The 24,382-nt window shown below is 38.3% G+C and overlaps 2 protein-coding genes across 2 annotated transcripts in view; one reads left to right on the top strand and one right to left on the bottom strand.

Moving 5' to 3' along the window:
* Positions 1 to 114: 114 nt before the first annotated feature.
* zng1a (Zn regulated GTPase metalloprotein activator 1A) lies at positions 115 to 20,488 on the bottom strand. The gene is made up of 16 exons (XM_084728710.1): positions 20,328 to 20,488; positions 19,782 to 19,940; positions 18,948 to 19,034; positions 18,346 to 18,442; positions 17,932 to 18,023; positions 14,270 to 14,329; positions 13,802 to 13,839; positions 11,968 to 12,014; positions 10,371 to 10,457; positions 9,730 to 9,774; positions 9,006 to 9,062; positions 5,819 to 5,870; positions 2,664 to 2,732; positions 2,482 to 2,547; positions 2,207 to 2,333; positions 115 to 674 (listed from the first exon to the last, which is right to left on the bottom strand). Exons 2-16 carry the CDS (start codon positions 19,894 to 19,896, stop codon positions 601 to 603), a joined length of 1,113 nt encoding a protein of 370 aa, XP_084584836.1. The 5' UTR covers positions 19,897 to 19,940; positions 20,328 to 20,488; the 3' UTR covers positions 115 to 600.
* Positions 20,489 to 23,930: 3,442 nt separating this feature from the next.
* Positions 23,931 to 24,382, top strand: part of dock8 (dedicator of cytokinesis 8) — a 77,027-nt gene continuing 76,575 nt past the window's right edge. Inside the window, exon 1 of the mRNA XM_084728709.1 lies at positions 23,931 to 24,090. Coding sequence (XP_084584835.1) covers positions 24,038 to 24,090 — 53 coding nt within the window. The 5' untranslated portion in view covers positions 23,931 to 24,037. The remainder of the gene's footprint in view (positions 24,091 to 24,382) is intronic.

Below are 24,382 nucleotides of genomic sequence, written 5' to 3'. Positions count from 1 at the left end.
TTCAACACAAAGACACTTTGTCTCTGTTGTTATGTTAATAGTCTGCCATTGTCAGCTAGAAATATCTGTGCTTAGTAAAGGAAAAAAAAATGTTCGGGAATATCAGAGCAGTCATAGAAGTTCAAAAGGAAACTTTATTTTAAATAATTAAAAAAAAAAAATCAGGATGTTAAAAGCCAGAAACATAAGCAATGCTACTTCATTTACAACGTACCACACTTGATACAGCATTTGAAATCCTCCAACACTACTTGGGTTCCCAGCCTTCAAAAATTGCATATTTTACAAAGTCTTCTTTATAAAAAATACAATGTATTGATTAAAGTTCTGGCCCTTTGTAGCACCTTTTTGTGGGCACACAATTTAAAGGTCGTTTCCACAGCATTTAGCTACAGCGCACTACAGCAACATAAACACTCTTTGATAGACTGTAGCTTTTAAAGCAGGTAGTGTGGACTACGGTATTGATCACTGCTGTAACGTTAACCGTCCTGTGAGTGAACGTCTGAAACACGGTCCCAGATTTACTGATGGCTAATGCCACAGCTTTTGCTCCAGAATCAACTGTTCGGAACGCAAAGATGAGGGACGAGCTGATGGCTAATTTCTCTCAGCTCCCTGCAAAACTGAAGACATGAAATGTTCCTGCAGAATGTCCTTGTCCAGGTTCCTCCCTGCAGAACAGAGCAGAGACTTAGATAAGGTCTTTGTTGTAGTGGCGAGTGGCTCTCAAGGTCAGGGCTAATGGGTAAAATTTTATTTTAACTTCCCAGTGCAATTTGGTACCAATACCAGGGTTCATACAGCTGTTTAAGAGTAAAATTCCAGCGCGTTTAAATGTTCAAAAATTTCCAGAGCCTCAAAGCCTCAAACTCACAGCAATCGATACATATTAATCATGATTATTTTCTGTCTGCTAATTTCCAGACTAAGGGATAAAAAGAGGATTTATCTAGCTACATCTATTTCTAATATTAAAGGTTAAAGATTTTGGTTCACATGAGTGACTGGGAAAATGAAACACAAAGATTATGTTAAAAATCAAGCATTTATAGGAATATATTCAAATTCAAGGGTATTCTTAAGCTACTGGTTAAAATTAAGTGTTTTTTTATGAAACCTGTAAATATAGCTGTAATGGAGAGAAGATATATAAGTTATGACAGTGTTCTTTGAGAGTTAATTCAGTTGTAATGAGTTGTTTATCTATTTGTTTGTTACTTATTTATTATATGAAACTTTAATGTCCATTGTGTCATTTGCTGCATGTTGAAAGGTCACATTTTTACAGGTCAGATGACCTGCTGCGCAAAGAATAAAATGTTCAAATGAACAGTGCGTCTGTTTTAGAGCTACAATGATGAGTCGATTGGGGGGAAAAAAGACACTGATAACTGATTAATCATTTCACTCATTTTTCAAGCAAAATCGTCAAATATTTTATGGTTCTAGCTTAAATGTGACAGTTTGCTGCTTTTCTTTGCCATTTATTATGAATCTTTGGGTTTTGGACTGTTGGCTGAACAAAAGAAGCAATTTTTGAAGATGTCACTTTCGGCTCTGTTAAATTGATGAGCCTTTTGCACTTTTTTTTTTTGGGGGGGGGATATTTTTACAGTTTTAAACTAAAACATTCTGCCTCCTCTACATGTCTTTGTCAAAAGTGTCAACCACTTTTGAGGGATCATTACAAAAAACGTATGGTTATATGTACATTATAAATTCTGTATATTATATTCAATATAAAGAATATTGATACATCAGTATTTTTTATTCTCTAATACTGGTACCAGCATTGTCTGGCCCTAATTTTTATAGACTAAACAATTAGTCATGAAAATAGCTGTCATGTTGTTTGGTCGTGAATATAATTGTTTGTCGCAGCCCTAGTCAGTTTTCAATATCATTTGTACCAAATTTAATAGCTTGAAGAAAATTTCCAGGACATTTTTAGGTAATTTTGGACTTGTAAAATAAATCAGTGCCAGTTTATGGTCAAGAACTTATGGAAATCTATGCTAGAATCAGAAAACTACAAAACAAAAAGTTTTTGCTCAGTCTCCAATAAGCAAATATCAATGCATACTTAAAAAAAAAAGCTGTTTTTATCATTTTATGCATTATTGAATTGTCTGCATTTCCAGTGGTGTGTAAGTGTGGTGTAAGGAATCAGGTGAAAGACGTGTGTGTGTGTGTGTGTCCTCACCTATAAAGACCAGGCGGTTGATCCGTGGGTTCTCCTCCCACAGCTGTGGAGTCTCATTCAGGTCATACAGCTCGTGGACCCCCTGCAGCATCACTTGGTGGGCTTTACCTGCAAACGCCACTATGCCCTGAAAACACACAAAAACACAAGTCACAAGTCTCAAGTGACACATTAACTGACACTGAATGGAGTGTTTGGAACTGATTAATACAGATAATAAAGTGGCATTAATTGATCACCGCTGCCACTGAGACAACCATTGTGCTTTACTGTACCTTTAACCGAATGACGGTCATGGGTCGCCCCTCTTTGTTTTTGAACATCTTTTCCCAAAGCAGATCCTGAAACGGCGGAAAATGGGTGTTTACTTTACAAAGGACTGTATTGTGTTAAAGATAATTAGTAACGACAACATGGATGCACAGTGGAGGATCTGAAGGGTACAGAGTGAGTTTACCTGGATGAACACATTCAAGGTATCCTCTGGGAGATCTCCAGCCACTTCAAACGTCACAGTCAAAATACTCTGAGGACGACATTAAATATAATATGTGTTATTATACATACAATAAATCAGACATTTTGTGGTTTTACGTTTTCCTTGTACATATTTAACTCACTAAACTCAAAGATAAATGACACTTTATCCATGTAAAAATGAAAAGAACATATGGTTAACATACATTAAAGTGCTTTTATGCAGTGTGAAATAAATTCTCAGATCTTTTACTTAACCAGGATTTTTCCTTTTCTCAAGGTCTTAGTGTCTCAATGTGGTATTTTAAAGATATTGCGACCATTTTCATCAATTCTCAAGTGGTCAAAAAGGTTAAATTGTGCACCAAATATGTGTAATAAATGGTATCACCACAAAAAATTATGAGACATAACTGAGCCTGGGCAAGACCATTATATACTTCAGTCATGATGTTATAAGCCCTTACACACGTTCAGAATTTGAACAGCCATCTAAAGAAAACCCTACAAATTTATGACTAGAAACTAGAGATGAAACAATATCAGAAACTCGAGGAATGATAATACCATGATAAAAACTCCACAATGTGCATGTGCAAAAAATTAACACGAATTGTCTTTGGCGATGAATGTTTGAATCATGCATGAACAATCGCAAAAAACAAAAACAATGCAGCAGTCATTTTATAAAATAAAATAAAATAAAATGTTTCATAAAAGAAGCAATGCCACAAAGAAAAATACCCACGAATACAAGTCCTGAACTCAAAACCATAGTGGAATAGAGGCATATAATGATGTCACATGGAAACACTCAAAGTACAAATCCTTCAAACTGTACAGCAGTACAGTGATTGGTTAAGTATACTTAGTTACATCCCTACATTTATGTTTTAAGATGTATATTTTCAGGATGTTATTAGGACTTACACTTTACTGATGGCGTTTATTTAAAATACACTCTTAACATATATTTTCAGTTCACTGAAACCAGCAGAGTCATTATGAATGTTAAACAAAAGAAGTGTTTTTTACGCCTCGGCTGATGATTTTGTCAATGACCGTGTCGAAAACCACAACTCCACTCGCCACCTGAAACCCGGTAACGGCACCCCTCTTTATCTACCTACACCCCCTCCACCTCCTGCTCTCTCACTCTTCTTCTCTCTCACTCACACACACACACACACTCCCTCCTCTCCTCTCCATACTTCCTTACAGCATTAAAAGGGCACTTTGTAGATATTTGGGGGTTTTGTGTTGAAGTGTTAAGGTTACACACTTCCTTGTCATTTGGTATAACAACAGAAAAACAGCATTCTCATTTACATGAAAAGAGCAACGTGGGGAAGAGGAGGAGGGGGAGAAAGGGGGAGGGTCTGAGGGACGGCTGAGCTTCATGCGGGAAAGGGGAACCTGGAGAAAACAGACAACAATGCCGTTATTTACTCACACAAACAGCCCTCATCTCTGCTCATCCTGTGATAAAAGTTCATGGGTATAAAGAACAACTGAGAACAAGATGAGTCCTAATTGCTGTGAAAAGTAATTTGGTCTAAAGCTTAATGAAAACACCAAGGGAGACTAATCCTGGAATAAATATTTCTAAAAAATTTAATTTATATTGGAAAATGCTGGACTTAATTGATGTTTGAATATTTGTAATATACTGTATATTTTGTTATAAAACAGCACATTAGAGGTTTCCCATTCATACCCAGATGTGGCCAAAGTTTTGTTTTGTCTTTTCATCTTATTAGTTTTTGTCTTGTGTATGTTGTTATGTCATATATGTTGTCTTTTTTGGAGTTTTCCCTTCTTGCTAAGTCTTGTACTTGATTTTAGTCTTGCTACACATTTTTCTTTGTTGCAGTTCTTACGTTGCTTTTCATACTGTTACATCTTCTGTCATTTTTCATCTTATGGTGTCTTTTTTGTCTTGTTCTTTTGTTTTTGGTCTTGTTACATCTTTTGTCTTGCTGTGTCTGTTATGTAGTTTTGCCGTCTTGTTACAGGTTACACTTACATTGTTTTCATCTGGTTACATCTGTTTCTTCTTTTCTGTCTTGTTACAAATTTTATGTAGTGTTTTGTTTTATGTCCTTTTTGTTTTATGTTGTTTTTCATCTTGTTACATCTTTTTCATCTTATGTATTTTTGCTAATCTAATATATGTAAATTACTGAAATAATATATATCTCCTTTGTCTTGTGTCTTTTACGTTACTTTCATCTTATTCTTACTGTCTTGATGACTTTTGTGTCATTTCTTGCCATGTTATGTCTTTTTTTTGTCTCATTACATTTTCATGTAATGTGTCATCTTGTGGTGTCTTTTTTAGTCTTGTGTTGTTTTCGTCGTTACATCTGCCACTCATTATATGCACTGATAGATAAATGAAGAAACTGTCATTTCTATTGTGTTACTATCCTGTCTATTTAGGTTGAAACTGGTCCTTATGTTGGAAAGGTGATATGCAAAAAATAAAAATAATCAATAATTCCACTCAAATGCATTAAAACATAAGTACCAAGCCCATTTTGAAAACGCGAGGAGTAGAAAGTACAGATATTTGTATTAAAATGAAGGGAGTAAAAGTGATAAGTTCTCAGAAAAATAAATACTCAAGTAAAGGGCAGATACCTGAAAACCTACTTATGCACAGCAACTAAGTATTTGTATTTAGTTACTTCCCACCTCTGTTCATACCTGACATTCAGCTGCTAATTTAATGGTGAAACATGGTCTGTATGCTTCATTTTATGACATCTGGTTTCAGTTCACACAACAGTAAAGCCATAACATGCAGCCATGACTCTTGTCAGTCCGGCCAACACTGTCTGTGGAAAGCAACTGCGTGTTTATGCTGCTGTGTATGACCGAGACTGGGTCTATTTGTAGTGTAACAAGAAAACTTCAAAAGCTTCAAGTTGATCTCGACACAAAAACCAAAGCGGGGAGGGAGTTTTCACTACAGTGTCACGGCCTGAGGGAATGCAGGGCACAATGTTTAGCCTGAGGAGAATGCATCCCTTTATCCTGTAGGAAATGATGTGTTAAAATAAATTAGCAAACAAAACAAGGAAGACTATAATAATACAAGAATGAAGTTACAAAAAAGAATATAAACGATACCTTGTCAAGATGCGGCCTTGTAGATTTCACAAGTTGGAGCTTCTCTGCTAAACTTTCAGAGGAGAGAAGTGATGAAACATTATAAATGAATTATATCTTTTCAGTTTTATCCAACATAATAGACTCATTTCCACTTAAAAAGGCTTAAAAGATAACTGTGTTGCATTTATTCGTACCTTAGCTTAATTCAGTCATGTCAACATTTTATTTTAAAAATTATTAAACAAATGTATCTCTAAGCTGGACTACATGGCTATTTGATCATGGCACACTGCATCATGATGGACTAACCAGAGAGACAACTATATACGAAAATTAATCTGATGTAATTTTAATTATTTCTGAATATGTGGATTTAAGTAGATGTTTTGTGATTTTTTTTGTAGTTTTATTTTCTGTCTCCTTGTTTATGAGTATTTCCTTTCTAACATGTATTATATGTACTTTAAGGCATAATATGCAACATTTCCCTGAAAAAAAAAACAATATATAGACTCATATGAACATAATCCCTTTGAATCATCACTTATGACTCACTAGTTATGTATGGTGGTGTCTGTATCTGCAGAGACTCTACCCTCTGTTTGTATTTACTTAGTTTCTCATTATTTTGCTGTGCTTGGGACACTTTATCGATCCAAAACATCGGTATTTGACGTCCCGGGAGCAAGACTCAGCAATCAAATATTTGTCTGGTGTGTTTACGAACAGCTCAGACAAATCCTACTGAGTCGATCTTTAAGATTTTTTAATTCTTTCTCTTTTCTGTTTGAGCTGACAGGACAATACGGTTTATGCCTTTGTGTTCTGTCTCACAGTATAACATGCTGTATCAGTGCTTAATGACACAACTCTGAATGGACTTGTGAAAACTTTAGAAATGGCAATTAAACCCTACAAAACACCCACCAGCACCCCCAAACAAACTACAGCCCTTGTTCTCCCTATCAGCCCCTCCGCATCCTCCCCCTTCTCCCTGACCTCACAAGGAGGCTAAATGTTGTGTCCAGCAGCTTGAGCCCCGCGTGCTGTTAGTACCACACAGGCAGAGTCGGCGGGGGGCCGCTTCAAACAGCCAGCGTGGGATGGAGGGGAGGAGGGGCCCGGACTCTCAAAGAGCAGAGGGAAAGGAGCTATCTGTTGGGACAAGGGGGACTCCTCGGGAGCCAGTGGACACACACAGCTCTAATCCTCTGCAGCTGGTCTCAGAGACACTGACTGAGGGCATGTAAGAGAGCTTTAACACCGCGGCCTGTTTCATTCACATGAAAGGATGAACACTGACTCTATTCATGAGAATGACATTCTACAGGGGATACAATATGATGACCACCCCGCGGTGCAACAGGGGGACGCTCAATAAAAGAGTCTGTTAATTAGAGAGGAACATGGTGAGCAACAGTATCAAAGACCGCTGGGTGCACAGTTCAGACACGCTGGAAACAAAGGCCATTAGTGCACGCAAAATAAGTTCTTGATCCTTCACTGTAAATGGACGGACTATACACTGGGACGGCAAATATTACCAGTAGACACATTAGTTTCTGTGTATACAGTATGTCAAGTGATAAGAAACTAGAAATGCAAGTGAAGAAATGCCAAAGATAAGTCTGAACCAATTTCAAAATGTTCGCCATTACACCGAGATTGTTCCAATACCATTTTTTCCTTGTCAGTAGTGATTCTGATGTGTGCACTTTGCCTTTGGGCCAATACTGTATGGCTGTGATATAACTGCTATCACTGCTGTATGGCTTGGCTCAGATAAAAAATAAATAAATAAGGTGGGTGGGATGCTGATGGGAAGTAGCATGATCCTAGTTTGCGGCTAATAAATAACATGATATCAGATTGGTGCATAGACTTGCATACTCGCCAACACCCAATCCAGCATAAACTGTCAGATACTGAAAACCCTGTTAAGACCTTTCAAAAACTTTTTTTTTTGGAGAAACACCTCAATGGAACTTTAAAGTCAACATAGGGGCTGTGTTTTCTGTCAACTTTATTACATGTGTATCCACTGACTAAGCAGCACTACATCTTGAGATTTTGTCTTTTTTTACATTAAGTTTTTTCCCGTTAAAGAAATATATTGTAATTTGTAATATCTTATTCTGAAACAGTGTCATCATCACAGTACATCCTTTGTCTGCCAGAGAGCAGTGTCCAGTTTAAACTGCAAGATATCACTAGTCTAAAAAAAACAAAACAAATTTCAGGGATCCTCAAAAACGTTTATGTGAACAATATAGGTCGATCATTATTATTACATTAAAACTGGTTTGGTTTTATGCTTAAAAATGCAGTATTTGTCTCATTAAAGGACCAGCATGTAGAATTAAGTGGCATCTCAATGCTCGCCTCTATGCCACCTTTGTATTTTTTTAAACTGAACAAAGCCGCCCCAGTGTGTGATTTTAGATGGCATGCCAGCGTTGCGGAATGAAAAAGAGGTGCACACCACAGCGTCTGTGTCTACTGTGTCAACCACACCAGTCAATGAGGGACTCTGCTTCTGTCCTCTTTTCTAATCACATGTAGAGCTGATCACCTCATGAGTTCATGATGTACAGCTTTTTAGGTGTTCTTGGGTAAATGGAGCATCACTTCTCCTGCAACTGTGAAGTTAAGGATCAGCTTGTGAAATTTAACAAACACAGTCACAAAGAGCAGTGACCATGTAACGCAGCACTACCGTCCCATCCTGCTGTTTCACCCTTTTACACAGATGTCGATTCAGTTCTGTTACTACATCTGCTGGTGGGTTAGAGGCTGAGCAAAAATGCCCCCTATTGCGTGTCCATGACCCTTATACAGACAGAAAAGCAGAACGACAGCGCAACATTCCTGCCTTGAACAGGCCGTGTAAAAGCGACTTGTGTTTGGTTTATTCGTTTTGGGCTACTGTAGAAACATGGCGGTTCAACATGGCGGCCTCTGTGGAAGAGGACCCACACACTGTAGATGTAAACAGCTCATTCTAAGGTTAAAAAAACACAAAGATTCTTATTTCTAATAATAACATACTTATGAATATTATATTCATTTTCACCCATATTCTGCCAAAAAAATGCCCAGAAATCTTACACACTGGCCCTTTAAACTAAGCTTCTTGACATTTATACATTAGTATTTTTCAGAATAAATACATTTTATCCACATGAAACTTAAAAAAGCAACTCACTTTGCTCCATCTTTACTGTCAAAGGAATGCAGATCCAGCACTTCAGTGAGATCCACCCTGTGGAAGATGATCACAGATTATCTCACTTTTTTAAAGAGTTTAATTTTAAATGTTTACTTTTTAAAGAAGTTTAATTTAAAATCAATCTAAACCACAATGGATCATTAATCAAGCAAGAAGTTTCAGCTTTGCCACAATATTAAGGGTAACCGAGTTAAGTGGCAAAAAAAAGCTTAAAGTTGCGGGGCTGTTTTTCCGATTAACCCCTCACTGCACGCTGTCTTTCATCTGTTCACCCCAGTCTGAACTCTGCAGGGGGGGGGGGCAAAGTAGATCCAAAACACACCCAAACCTTTGATTGTGTTAGCCAGATGCTACCTGGGTCCAATAACATGCTAACACACATATTAGCACGCACACACATTCACACATACGCGACCATGTCGGCTTGAGGACCCAGGGTCAAAGAGCAAAGACTTGTGGGAAACTGGACACCATTGAAGGTTTGGTGTTCACTGAGGGTGCTGCATTTTGTGTATGTATAGGGGCGTGTGTGTGTGTGTGCGTGTGTGTGTGTGCGCGTTGGGGGTTTTGAACAATGTCACGCCTGAACAGCCTCATCTTTGATATAAGGATCTGAGCAGAAGCAGCACGTGGAGTTCATCTGTTACACTAACAAAGCAGTGAACCTGACGCAAAGATACAGACACAAAAAGTAACTCACCTCGACTTCTGAGTTTCTAAAATCTTCACAAGACCATTTATAGACCTGAAATGAGAGAAAAAAGGTTAAAACTCAGATAATGGACTAATCAGACCTTGATCCTACAACACTATCTCCACACAGCTTTGTTCTTTTTTACCTAATAAATGAGGCCAGTACAATACTTTACTGTAACTTTCATGAGTATATGGTAAAGTAATAGTTATTTCACCGTTAACAAACCATATTAAGTATTTATTAATGATTAATCATTACATATAGATAAACCAGTTATTTGTAACACTTAGCTTATGGTTAATAATTAGTTGTACACCTATTTGAAAGGTTATTATAAAGTTGCAAATTATGATCATCATACCTTTCACTCTTGCATTAATAGTTATGTACATTACAATACGTGTGAACTTTTGTAACTAACACACTTATTTTAACTCAAAATATGATCTTTTCCAAAATCTTAACAAATGGTTTCTAACACATATATAAACTTTTTTGATTGTTTGTTTACAATAAATTAACTGTTAACTAAAGTTTAATGAACTATCAATTTTCCATTTATTAATGATGGTTATTATAAAGTGCTAGCGAATACGAGTAGAAAAAAACTAAGAAGACAAGAAGTAAAATTATGTGAAGCTGACCTGACCGCATCTCGGATTTGAGTGAGTTCCTCCTCATTCACCAGGTCTGTCTTGTTGATTATAGTCAGGTCAGCGACAGCAATCTGCCTAAAAAGACATTAAATACAATATTGAGCAAGTGAATTTGCACAAAACCAACAACAGAGAATCAAAAAATAGGATCTATCATGTATAAAAACACTTAACTAGTTTCATTTGAGAGAGATAAAAGTTGTGTGTTCATGTTGTCTTTTGGAAAACTCTCATTTACCAGCTGTGTCTATGCGTGTGACTTTTCATGGGTGGCAGTGGGCCGTACGTGTCAAACTCAAATGGGAGCTGAGCGCTGTTTAGCTTGGAGGTGAAAACACAAACAAAAACCAAGAATGCAAAGGGTCGTGCAACTGGTCTGTTCTTCATCGGTGTATTTGTTCAACAACAACAACCACACAGCTGCTGGAAGAGACAAACGGAGAGACGCCCGGGGACACAGACAGGCGGGTGGCAAGAGGATGTTCAACAGCATAGCGTGAGGCTGAGTGTGGTGGTTTGTTAAGTCTAAAAGGAATAGTTTGCCATTTTGGGAAACACAGTAATGTACATGATTTTCAGAGTTGTCAGATTGCTGCATTGTTCACACTACACAACTTTCTGTCTTGTAGTCTGGGATCTTGAAGTCATCGTGGTTTGCAGATTACACCATCAGTGAGACATTACAAGATCTCAGAAGAGTCGGTCTGGTCTTTAAAACACTATTTGTATTATTGTTGTAGCTGCTGGAGGTGGGGCTACTTTGAGCTACTTTGTAACTATTTTTTGCTCATTTTATCCTGTTTGAGCTTTATTGTCTGAGCAGATATTAAACCTGCTTGTTCTCTTTCAGCCATCTGGGAGGCACTGGCAACTCTCGAATCGTGTCTTTGAACAGTTCGCACATAGCGATCGAGTGCCAATTTGTGAGCGCAGTGCAAGCACTGATTTGCCTCTGATCTGGGGGCTTTTTTCAGCAATCTCCAAAAACTGTTGGCAAGTGGAAAATCCAGGTTACAATCTTGTTGCGTTAACTCGGCATATGTTGCTTTCTTGCAGCTGAAAGACCACTCTAATGTCTGTATGATAAATATGAAATTACATCCAGCACCTGGTTAGCTTAGCTTAGCACAGAGACTGGAAATAGCTATCCTGGCTCTGTTTAAATGTAACAAAACCCACCATCAGTATCAGCAAGCTCAATAATTAATGTTACATGTTATATTTTGTTTGTTCTCTCCAATATCATTTCCACACCAACATTAACTTGTGTGTACACTTTTTTTTAAACGCGGGTAAACATACTAAAAACAGGCAATAGACTCCTTCCCCATTTTTCTGATGTGTCACATTCAACATTACAACTGTGCTGGACAGAGGAGACAGAGCTGGTTTTGAACGTCTCTGTGTGTTAAGCTGTCAGTCCTTTTGTAGTTTTTAACTGAAACTAGACTTTAATTGTATTTATTCACCACTTTACAACCACTCCACCCAAAACAGATGCGTTTTCAGTAAAAAGACACATTTTCAAGCGGGGAGTGAATGGGAGTATTTCCCAAGCTGTCAAAAACACTTTCAGCAAACTTACCTGGCTGCTTCATTGATGAGTCCATCTGCTTTTTCCTCCATTAGTTGCTACAGAAAGCAGAGACAGTGGACAGAACTTATACATGCAACCAGAACATTGATTTAAAAGTACAAATTTGTTCAAGTTGATCAGATAGATTTACATCACATCCATTAAAAGAATACCAGCGAATGTTTGAAATTGCGAAACGTGACAGATAAATAAAAGGCCTGTGTTTCATCTTTGTGAACTAAGTGACTTTCTCTGCACATGAAACCACAGGAGATCACGGTTCATTTTCTGTTTGTGTCCTGCGACTCCAGGGGCCCAGCCTTTTCCAAAACAGTTTAATATGTAATAACAGACAGCGCAGGAAGTGTTAATCTGGATCCTGACCCCTGAGTGCCAATCTGACAACGATCTGTCACCGTGGGCACCGCTTCATTTCTGAGGAAAAGAGTTACAAAGATGTACTATAAAAACTTAATAGAATGGCCACTTTCTGCTTTTTATATAACGACCTCTGTGTAGAGAGACAAAGGCATCTCAGAGGGTGCGAGGGTCGAGGGGTCCGGTTAACTTGAAACCCCTCAGATGGATGGATATCTTACGGGACAGATGAAGGGACAGGCAGGTGAGTGGACGTGACAGTCCTATTACAATGGTCACATCTCTGATATCAATTACTCCTTCACTATCAGTTATCCTCTCCTTATTTCTGTCATTATTTCCTTCGTCTCACCTCTCCCCAATGAGAGGACGGAGCAGCACCGAGGCCATGAAATGTGTCACCTCGCTGAGCCTGACACCTTCAAATTAGAGCCCATTATCCAGGTGTCACTAGTCCTGTTCCTTTTAAATACCACAGGGAGGGCAGGATGTGTGTGTGTGTGTGTGTGTGTGTGTGTGTGTGTGTGTGTGTGTTAAACTCTCACGAGTTTAACAGCTTATGTTGGCAAAGCTTATATACTGAATATATATTAAAACTGAACCATTTCTTAAAAAAACTGACTAGTTAAAGCGTCTATGAAATGTAAAAAAAAAAATTTGAAAAAAGCAGCACTTTTTAAGTGCTTATTTTATTTGAAGAGTCTAAAACAGTCCAAACACACTCAATTTGCAGACAGACGGGGAGAAAAATAACTAAATTTCACATTTGAGCTGTGGTGAAATGAAACTAAGTATATTTACTCAAGTACTGTACTTAGGTACACATTTAAAGTACTTGTATATGTTTTACTTCTACTCCACTACATTTTAGAAGAAAATATTGTACTTTTACTTTGCTTATTTAACAGCTCTACTTAGTATTTTGGGCATTAGTGTTGGAATTTGTCACCATTTGACAAACCAAGCAAACAACTGATTCATCGAGGAAATAATCAGCAGATTAATCCAAGATGACAATAATTATTTGTTGCATCCTGCTTTTACATTATTGCATTCATGCATAATCTAATGACATAATACATGATTTTATAACAGTCATGGAACATTTTTCTACTTTGAGTACTTTTAGTAAATTTTCCTGATTATACTTATGATCAGGAGTTTTTACCTGCTTATGAATGAGTCTCATTTTAATATCAGTGCCTTTATATGACCTACATCAGCAAACCAGACCACCTGCAAGAAGACAGGCTGTTTCTGTATAGTTTCTCTTTAGAATCAGATGAAATAAGCTTGTGTTTACATTTTCTCTTACTTTTGTCCGCCTCCAAAATCAATAAAATACAAACATTCCATGTACTAGCATTCAAAAAATGTTATTTAATATTCTGTTGATTCATTTCAGTAATAAACTTTACATTTTTTTTTAAATAAGAAGCATCTTGCACATCTTTATAGCACATACCTGCAGCCCATACTTGGCGTCGATGACAGTGACAATGCCTATGAGATGAGCAAAGTATTGGTGATTAGTGAATCAAATGCCTCATCTTGTGCACATTCTTTTCTAAATTGCAGCCGCCTTTTGGTGTTTAGTTTTGTCCGTTTGTCTAAACCACTTTCTCTGAGTTATCTGACGCACACTTTTGGTCTAGTGTCCTGTCACAACAGAGCAGACAGCTGAGTATTTAGTGTGAGGAGTGAGGCACCAGTCATGCAAACACACACACACACACACACACACACACACACACACACACACACACACACACACACATATATAGCAGTAAAACAGATACACAAACAAAAAAATAACAACAACACCTCAGTTTATCAGTATCATGTTTTTTAGACAAACAGATGGAGAATATTCCCACCATCAGTTTCATTGCATGATGGACAAAGACATGCTGCATCATCACAAATGTCTCACCATCCAAATAGATGTCACTGCCGAGCTCTGCATCAACCCAGAACATAGAGGCCACAGCTCCTGTCAGACGATATGAACTGGTATATTAGATTATAAATGGCTGAAATGCAGAAATACATACAAATCCGAACGTTTTCTAAATGTCAGGCAGGAAATAGAGGCCATGTGCATCCTTTTTTTCATAAGACCTTCAAAGTAAGAGAAAACTAGGATAAAAATGCAACACAGTTTGGCACATTACACAGGAATGAATGTGGTTAATCAAAAATACACTGTTAGACGTCAGAGATGATTGATACAATTTACAAATTTAATGATGGAAATCCGTCACAGAAACATAATCACATTTTACAGTTCGAGGCTTCCTTACACTGGCTACCTGCTGCTTTTAGAGATGATTTCAATATTTTAGTAATTGCTTACAAAGCCTTGAGCAGCTTCACCCCGAAGTAAATCAGACCCCAAAGTTCAGGCCTGCAAATTCTGTTAGGTCTTTTAAATTACATTATAAAAATGTCTTTTTCTGTGAGTTCATTTATGTTTTCTGAGATTTTGGTTCATGTTACTGTCTTTGTGTTTTAGTATTATGGCTTTTAGTTAGTTAGTTAGTTAGCTAGCTATATCCTCATTTTGTTTGAAATGTGTTCTGTTTTTTAATATAAAGTACCTCATACCTGTGTTTTGAAACGTGCAATATCAATGAATACTTTAATTATTATTATCATAATCATTATTATTATTATCATTAACATTACTATTGTTATCAGAAATCTGATAAAGAATCCAATTTACAGTGTTTTTGTTGTAGTGTTGTTTGTAATTCAATTGCAAACTATTAATAAAATAGTATTAAATGAATAGTGATTATTTTCATTATTGATTAATTTGCAGACTAATTTGCAATTTCATAAAATAGTGAGACATGCCCATGAAAATTTCCCAAGTGCAAGGTAACATCTTCAAATTACCTGTTTTTAAGAGCAACAATCCAAAACTCATTGATATTTAATCTATAATCATATGAAACAGAGAAAAGCAGCAAATCATTGTGCACTTGAATGCCCTTTTTTATTGTACTTCACTCTGTATTTTATTTCATTTTCATTTTATTTTGTGTGTGTGTTACTTACTTTCGTTTCATTGGATTGGGTGGGGGGGTTGGGGGAAGGTGTTTATTTCTCTGTTTTAACACACCAAAAATGGGGAAAATCCATTTAAGAACACAGATTTTGCTTTGTTTTTAGCTTAATGTCATGTTTGAGCTGCTGAAAACACCTTTTTTTATTTCGTTTTTTGCTTGATAAGTAACAGAGGATTAATAGATTGTCTGTTGATACATTTTAGCATTAAATGAATTAACTTCATTGACTAACATCCACATCTTAAGTTCTAATGTTTAAAGTATTGCACTGTTGCACTGCTTTATGCAGGTATTGTTTCTTGGCTGAGCTCTGTGGAGCAGATAAAACCAATATGAGAAGCTTTCAATTGTTTATCTCCTGCTGGTACATTTGGTTTGTTTCTATTTTCCTGTGCACGCGGTTATTACAAGACCCTATGTTACCCTGCCAGCCACAGCTTGTTCACATAATGCACTTTTGTCAAACTGCCAGACGAGAATAAGAAAGCATTGTAAATATTTGATGGCTGCGTAATGAAAACACTGTTTTTGAGTGGCATGTTTCACATAACTCATCCAGCCTCCTCTCTGAACGGAAGAGGAGAATCCCCTCGGGAGACGTTATGATTGACAGCACTGCCACGGCCAATGACGGAGCTGTCCCAGTCAATAAAAAGCCTGTCTCAGCCAATGACGTGGCAGAGGATTGAGGACGGCCCCAGTCTGAGCGCGCTCTGTTGGTTCTGTCTGCCAGGCCGAGTGGTGTGTGTTTGCCCATGCTCCTGCATCCTGACACCTGTCACTTAGCGACACAGCCCAGTTGTCACAGTGCTCACCCTGTAATGGTCTAATATTGATTTCCTGATTCAAAGCTGAGAGATGAAGGGACAACTAGTTTTCTTTTTTCTTTTCTTTTTTTTTTTTGGGCTGCCACTGATGGAAAATAGGCTCCTTGGACGCTCCTGTCACAGCAACACAAGTCAGGTCCTCAGAGTTACAAAATGGTTTAACTTCTGATGTGGACTTCACAAAGAAATCTGAAGGGTTTTAATCATTATCTAAACCCAGACCAAAAAAAAGGAGCTTTATTGCATTGCTTGATCCAGAGTCAGCCCTAAATTTTATGTCAGGAATGCTAAGTCATACTAAAGAACATAAAAAGACAGAATGGGCTATAAGCAGGGACCGGGTCTTACATCAAAAACAATTTACTTAAACACAACACAGAATGGTTATATTAACAAACGACAGCCAACAAGTAAACTCCAACATGGCTTACAGCTGTTGGTTGTTCATAAATATCTATACATAAAAATCAAGCATACTAATTCAGTTCAATTCATGTTATTTCACCACTCAGTATCATAACTGCTGTCAGGTGAGTCCTGGGTACATTTAATACAAACAAAAGCTAAAACATACTGTACATAAGAGTGGCAACAAGTAATCTAACTGAACTCCTGTAGATTGGTTTGTTGTCTTGCAGACCTGTCTGAGTTTACATAGTGTCACCATAACACTGAAGGCTGCTCTTGAATGTTGTATTTTGGGCTGCAGGGTATTGAAGGAGACACGGTATGAATGCCACGTCTCAAAGGCCTTTATCGCTGATCTTGTGTGACCAAGTGGTTCAGTGGTGGAGTCTGTTTGAAAGAGGTCTGTATGGTGCTGGTTGGCAATGTAATGCAAACATTTAAAGAAGTGTCTATGCTGTCAATACCAGCTTTTTGCAGAAGTTGGTCAATGTTTACCAAATCTCAGAACCCATCAGGTATCGTCAGACAACAATTTATCCACTGGTCGGTGGCCAATGTTTCAGGGCTTCTGGTGCAGCCAGCGGACATCCTGATAATGGATAACAGATAAATCCAGGCCAAGACTTTCTCCTCTCTTCAGTCATTGTTTACAGCTCAATTAGCAACTTAAGATACAAGAACGAAATTAGAGACTGATCTCTATTAACATATATCTGCATATACAGCTCTGGAAAAAATTAGAGACCACTCTTACAAATGTTTCTTAAGTCAGCATCTCTACATGTATGGCAGCCAGTCCATTCCAGTGTTTGTTGGATTCCAACACAAGCCTCCTTGTTCTACTTAATGAGACACTGATTAGGTGATCACCTGCCTGTGTGTGCTGTTGTGTTGTGTGTGTGTGCTGGGAGAGCCAGGTCCTCTCTTCGCCTGCAGCCTACATACACAACACACCTCCTAGTGAAACAGCTGGTGACTGCATGAGGTTTCAAAGCAGGAAAATGACTGTCTACATGCTCCCAGGCCAGAGTTTGAAAAAGATAATGGTCTACTAAGCAATCAAAGTCTGATTTATATGAAAAATGATCTTATTTTAACTTTCCAAAACATGGAGCAGCTTGGTAGCTGAACGGTTACAGTGCATGCCACATCACCACAATCATCACCATCACGACCTTTGTTGCTTGTCATAACCCTCTCACTCCCAGTAACCTGTCTGCCAGGCAAAGGCAAAAAATTGCTACAAAAATAATCTTAAAACAATACTTTGTAAAATGTGTGAATACCTGGATCAGCAAGTCCTGTGGTTTCTAAGAGGATGTAGTCAAACTTTCCTTTCTTTGCCATCAGATTCTCAATGGCTTTAAGACCGTTGTCCCTGAAAAATAGAGGAAGAGACACTAATGAATAAAAAATGGCAGGACATTATGTCTACAGTAACTAAGTAAAAACTGCAATACGTAGCAATATTGTGTTTTCTTGTAGTTACAATGATGACCAGACATATTTAAAAATAAACAAAAGTCATTACTGTGTACTTACACCCTATTTACCCCAGTAATTCATACACGTAAAAGGCCAAGCAATAGTTGCAATTGCAAGAATTTAAACTACAGGACCTAAAGAAAGCTAAAAAAGCTTAAATTTATTTGTAAAATAACACAACATCAAACGGGCTGTATTTGGTTGTAGTTACATACTTGACGGAGCAGCAGAGGCAGCCGTTCCTCAGTTCCAGCCACTCCTCATACAGCTCTCCTGCATGGCTCACTGCGAGGGATTTCTCAAGGGCGCTGCCTGCAGGTGAAAGATGAAAAAGGTAGATCAATCAGAATAAAATTAGCTGATGAAGACTGAATACTTTCCACCAAAGATGCTGCATACTTTGCAAGACAAATACAGATTTTCAAAAGCCAAATATAGGACATTTTTGGACCACTTCAACAAATTCAAACAAATCAGAAAACTGGCTAAACCAGCCTGATTCAATATGAATATAAAGAAATGTTACTGCGAGAAAAGATTACTAAGATAGCTAATCACATACGACACATGCTGCAGTAACATAGTTTAAGGTCTTAAAAACTCTGGATACACAGTAAAAGAAACATATGTGAGCTTCTTCCAGTTCTTGGCAAAGTTGTTACTCTGCTGCTCTCTTGTGGAAAGTTGAGGAGATACTCACAACAACCCCCAGTCTGGCATTAAGTTTAGAGTGCATTCAGTTTGTTGTTTGGCCTGAACAAAATCAGTTGAAACCATAACTAATTTTGATTTCTCTGAAAAACATTTATATATTTACCTTCTCCAAATTCATTGAGTATGACAGCAATCCGCTTGTTGTGTTGTTCTGTCAAGATATAGTTCAGGAGTGTTGTCTTCCCAGCACCTATAAAAAAACAAAAAATAAATGCATAACAATTATAAGGAAGCATAAAACAAATTGATCATTAGGTGCAGTAGTAATACTTGCTATAGTTTCAATGATGTATAATAGTGATTGAACTTAGGGGACCCGACCCCCACTAGGAGTCACCAAAGCTTCATGGAGGGATGCGGGGTCTGCTTGATTTAGATAATTATTTATGATATAAAGTTTAAAAGAAATGCAGGATAGAGGCACAGTGCAGACCTGAACACAAGTAATATTCTCAGAGCCTTCCCTCTCTGCCAAACAGCCTCGTCCTGCATTAGAAAAGTATGCTGCTAAAACAGCCAAAGAAGTGTCAGGGAGAAGAAAACATTGAATTTGTCAAAAAAGCCTATTAAGCATGTGAGATAAACAAATATTTAAAATAATGCACAATACAGACAGAGAATTGTATAAAAACATTTGTAAAAATATCAGGAAAATCATTTCTGATGTAATATTCACAGCAGACAATCAAATAATCCTTGTTTTACACAAGCTTTTTGCAATTATTTGCACACTATTTAGGTTAATTGCACAATTATCAGTTATCAGTTGTTCTGTGCTGTCATTGTTATGCTTTGAATATAGGAAAGAGGTTCCTTAAGGAAAAAGACTGGGAACTACTGCTCTACATACTGGTTGGGTGAGGATGAACTGACCATTGTCTGAGACTATAATCTCCTTTATAAGCTCATTAAAGCTGTAACACAGATAGTGTCTCACCGAGGTAGCCTGTGATAATGGTGACAGGTATCTGCCCTGCAGGAGGACCTGTCGGAGTGTCGATGGGCACCAGCTCTGGACAGTCATCCTCCTCCTCCATCACCATGTCATCCATACCAGAAATAATGTTTGCCAACAGGGACGCAAGATGGGTCTGATCTGATGAATCAGCACAGAAACAAATAGTTAAAAGAACAAGACTTCAAGTTAATTACATACATGTTACATAGCTTACCGTGATATTTAGACAGATTTAATTTATAATGACTTGTCAGTCCTGAAGTTACAGCAAACATTGAGCAAATAATAAGACCGATGACTTGTCTTTTTGGTTTCTTTATGCTAGACTAAATCCTAACACCTAAAGAAATACCATGAACTCGCTAACAGTGTTAGTAGTGACAGTGTGTGTTCACCTGAATGAGAGCAGCTAGCCAACATTCCGCATATTTAGCTTTTATCTCCTCCTAAAACCTGCTTCTCAACACGCCACAACAGCAAAACAACGCGGCTTTCCTTCATGTACAAAGGCTATTAACAAACTACCTGATTGCTCCTCGTGTAGATGCAGATACTGAAAGTTTTCCACCACAAACTGCCCTCCGCTGCCCTGCTGCTGCTCCTTTTGACAGCGTGCTACACTGTAAAGGCTCCGTTCAAGCCCTGGAGCGGCGACAAGGGTTCCGCTTTAATTCACAGTAGTCTGGACACAACGTCTGCAGGAAGGGAAGGAGAATAAAAATAACATTAGAGATTACTGATTAGTACATGATAAATAATTAAAACCAACCATACCATTTTGTTTCTCTCTGCCCGGCTGCAGTTTCTCAGAGTAGACTAATCTCGTTGTGATGACAAGCATCAGCCGCAAGAGGACGACAGAAACCACGGATGCATATACAGTAATCCTGCAGCACAAAAAAATAAATAAATAAATTAATAAATTAATAATAATAATAATAATAATAATAATAATAATAATAATAATAATAATAATAATAATAACACCGAACTGATATTTAACAGATAAAAAAACAAGCTCATTAATGAATATCACAAACCTTTGAGAAATAATATACATTGGCTAATGTAAGATGATGTCATGTTAAAGTATGAAGACAGAGCTATACATAAGTGTAAACTCATAGTCTGTCTATCAGAGAAGATGTGACAGTATGGAAGCTCAAGGTCAGCTGTAAAAAAAAATCTGATTTATGTATATGAGCCTTTTTTATGTGCCAATAGTTCTATACCTTTCAAGTGAAGATTGTTGTGACAAATGTCTGTTGGGTTCAGCTGCCACCTGCGTCCCTTTGCTGTGTGTCACCCCCCTCTCTCTCTCCCTTTCCTGTCCTCACTTCAACTCTCCTAGCTAAATAAAGACACAAAGGCCCCAAATGCTTAATTTACTTGTGTAATGATATCATCAGACCACTAGCCATGCTAGCTCCTGCAATTTATACTAATATATCTACCTGTGATAATTACTGTTTGACTGGCTTTAAACCACAGCATGTGAGTATATTTAACCTGGCCAAATCTGGTCTGACTGCACATCATAGATTTCTTTCAGAATTCATGCCCTGAGGTTATATCTCATGCATTTAGAGAAATATTTGTATTCTCAACACCACAACTAGCATACCGTCGGTGACATTAGCAGAGTAATTTCCTCAGAATTACGAGACCCCTACGGACCCCAAGAATGATAAGCAGATTTGTGAAACTTTCCCCATTTCAAATAAATAAATACAAACATAATGAAACAGAAAGATTCCAGTAATGCGTGAACTGACTGTGTATGATTGGTGGTTACCCTTTAAAGTCCCTCTGCTTATTGTTACTTTACTTTGATGTTTGAGTTTCATTGTGACAAATTGTGTTTATGCAGACTTTGTTTCACATTCATGTACTGAAGGGGCAAAGTTTCTCTGTGCTCACTTTTTGTGTTCTTGAGACAATGGGTTATATATCTACAAAACATCATTTATATTGAAAGTTGCAGCTGGACTAGTCTTCTCCTCAACTCTGTCTGATGCATTATGTTAACAGGTACTTGTAACAGGGTGTTGTTGTAACTTCTTAGTCGCCTGCTCCATGCTCTCCGATTTGACAAATCATGAAGGCTGGCTCATTTTTCAACACCGCAGATTGCTGACGTCCATAACCTCATAAGTCACAAAGCACATGGGAGAAGTTACCCTTCAGAGCTTTCTGCCAGAAACCCCTCTCTGGCTGAAATATTGCAATTTCAATAAAAGTCAGAAACCATGGCACCAAGCTCAGCCTTGTTCATCACTTTTTCCCTGGAAAGTTTCCACGGTCATCATTGACATCCTGTATATAAACATGGACGACATGACAGCTGCTCAAAAGGGGAACCCAAAAAATCTGACTGACTGCAGTATGGGTCATGGGACATAGACCGAACTAACAAATCAAAGTGCAAGTTAATGAGTTATTGGATTCTATAAACAGCTGTTTCGCATCATGGTTGATAGCTAAATCCTGCTTATGACTGAGTCAGCCAACTTTGATAATGTGACTCCAAACCTGATCACACCAGCTCCAGTTTTGCAAAATGATAAGAAGTGGACATGTGTCATCCATCTTTATTTACAGTCAACTGTTTCAAATATTTTCTTGTTAATAGTTTATTTGCTGTTTTTTATACTGTGCTTTTTTCCTTAAGCATTACTGATAATAAAGAATAAAGAACGTCTAGTCTTTAATTTTCATTCAGGGATATTAAAATGACTTGGGTGGCAGTGGTTTGTGGGGTAAGACGACATTTAGGACAGTGATTTTAATAGTAGGGGGCCTCAGCAAAATGCTTAAACATTAATGATAATAAAAGGAAAAATCTAACAATCATGGCCATCTTTCTACTTGCCTTTCACCATCTCATCACAAGCTGTTATTGTTAATCAATGATGGTAAATAAAGATGGATGACACATCTCCACATCCTACAACTGTATAAAACTGAAGTCAAAATATCCCACAACTGCTCCCATGTTGTGCTGGTGATGTTATTTGGAGCCAGGGTCTGCACAGTAGTGACCTGTGTTCGAGCTCTGGTATTGAGTTCCCACCCACACATCTGGCCAACTCAATCCCGAGCAGAGCTCAGCTGCTCAGCTTGAACAAACACCAGTGTGACGAGAACTACCTAAAATGACAGGAACCATCTTTGGGAAAAATTGATTTGAAGTATACTTTGATGCAGGCAGGATTTATGACTTATACTGCAGTCAGCCACCAGGAGGCGACTGAGATGCTATGGCTTCTCTTTTGGGGAGTGTGATTGGTGTTTTTTTTCTAATATATGTTACTGGCCACGAAGCTGCTCTGCTCCCGAAATTTCATGCTAAATCACACAAATGGACAGGTGTTCGAAAAGAAAAATGAGCAGACCAACTGCCTGGCTGACATAACCTCAACTGTGAAAAATCAGAACAACTCCTGGCCAAGTATGATGTTGCATATGTAAAATATGGTTTTACTGCTGCACGTGAGAATGACTGAGTGCCCCAAATGTGTTCTCTGCTTCAAGACCCTCTCAAATGAGTATTTAAAACTGTCTAAACTCATCCTCATGCCAACCGAAGGTCAGGTTTAGTTTTTTACTCTGCAGAACACTGCTGGAGTTGCACATGAAAACACATTACAAAATGGGAGCCCTGGCCCTAACCTAAGAATATTTGGGGGACCTTGGCATGAAAAAGTTTGAGAACCCCTGACTTTAAGGCCCCAAAATGTTTAGAAACGGCCCTGCCTAACTTACTATTATGTGTATTTCATTTTTCTTTCTCACTCTCAGGTACTGAACTCCTCTGTCACAAACACAAACAAAGTGTATGATCTGAGCAGAAGCACAGAGAGAGAGGGAAGGGAATAAAACTGCTTGCTGAGTAAAAACCCAAAGTCTTTTCATCCTCTCGGCTGCAGCGAGGGAGCGCGCGTGTCTCATCCAGCGTGTCCCATCATCACGTCCCCTCCCACACTCGCGCCTCCAGTGTCTCGCGCTCTCTTTCTCTCCACGGGATGGCTCAAATCAAATGCGGAAGTTTACACCCAGTCGGGCTGCTGCCGCCGCCGCCGCAAGGAGCAAGATGAGTGTTGACATGACAGTTTGAGCTGTAGCGAGGAGCAAGGCGGAGGAAGAAGAACAAGAGGAAGAAGGAGGAGAAGCGGTGCGTCGGTGACGGTCAGACCGCAGGAAGCTCCGGAGCCAGCTGGACTTCAGACTCACACATGGCTTCACTGGGCAGCGCAGACCGACGGGCTTTCGCTCTGAAAATCAACAGGTAAAACCGTCCTGTAGGAGACCAGGTTGTTTTGGTGTGAGGGGTGAATGTGAACTCTTGGTACCACCCCAGAGATAGAGGAGGAGGAGGAGGGAGCCCTGTCCTGACAGTATGAAGGGATTCCACAGTGGAGCAGGCAGCCACATGTTGTGAATGTTGATACTGCAGGTTAGTTCACTCTGTTCAGGAGAAAAGACAGCCCGGAGGATTATGAACAGTCAACTTTAACTTCATCGTGGGGACAGAGTGAACTTCTGGTAATACTGGCCACGTGATCAATCATGAATCTCTA

This window comes from Lutjanus erythropterus, chromosome 10, assembly GCF_056507025.1.
Source record: "Lutjanus erythropterus isolate fLutEry1 chromosome 10, fLutEry1.hap2, whole genome shotgun sequence".
NCBI classification, from domain to species: Eukaryota; Metazoa; Chordata; class Actinopteri; order Lutjaniformes; family Lutjanidae; genus Lutjanus; species Lutjanus erythropterus.
Note: the sequence above shows the minus strand (reverse complement) of the source record. Positions and strands in the feature narration are given on the sequence as shown.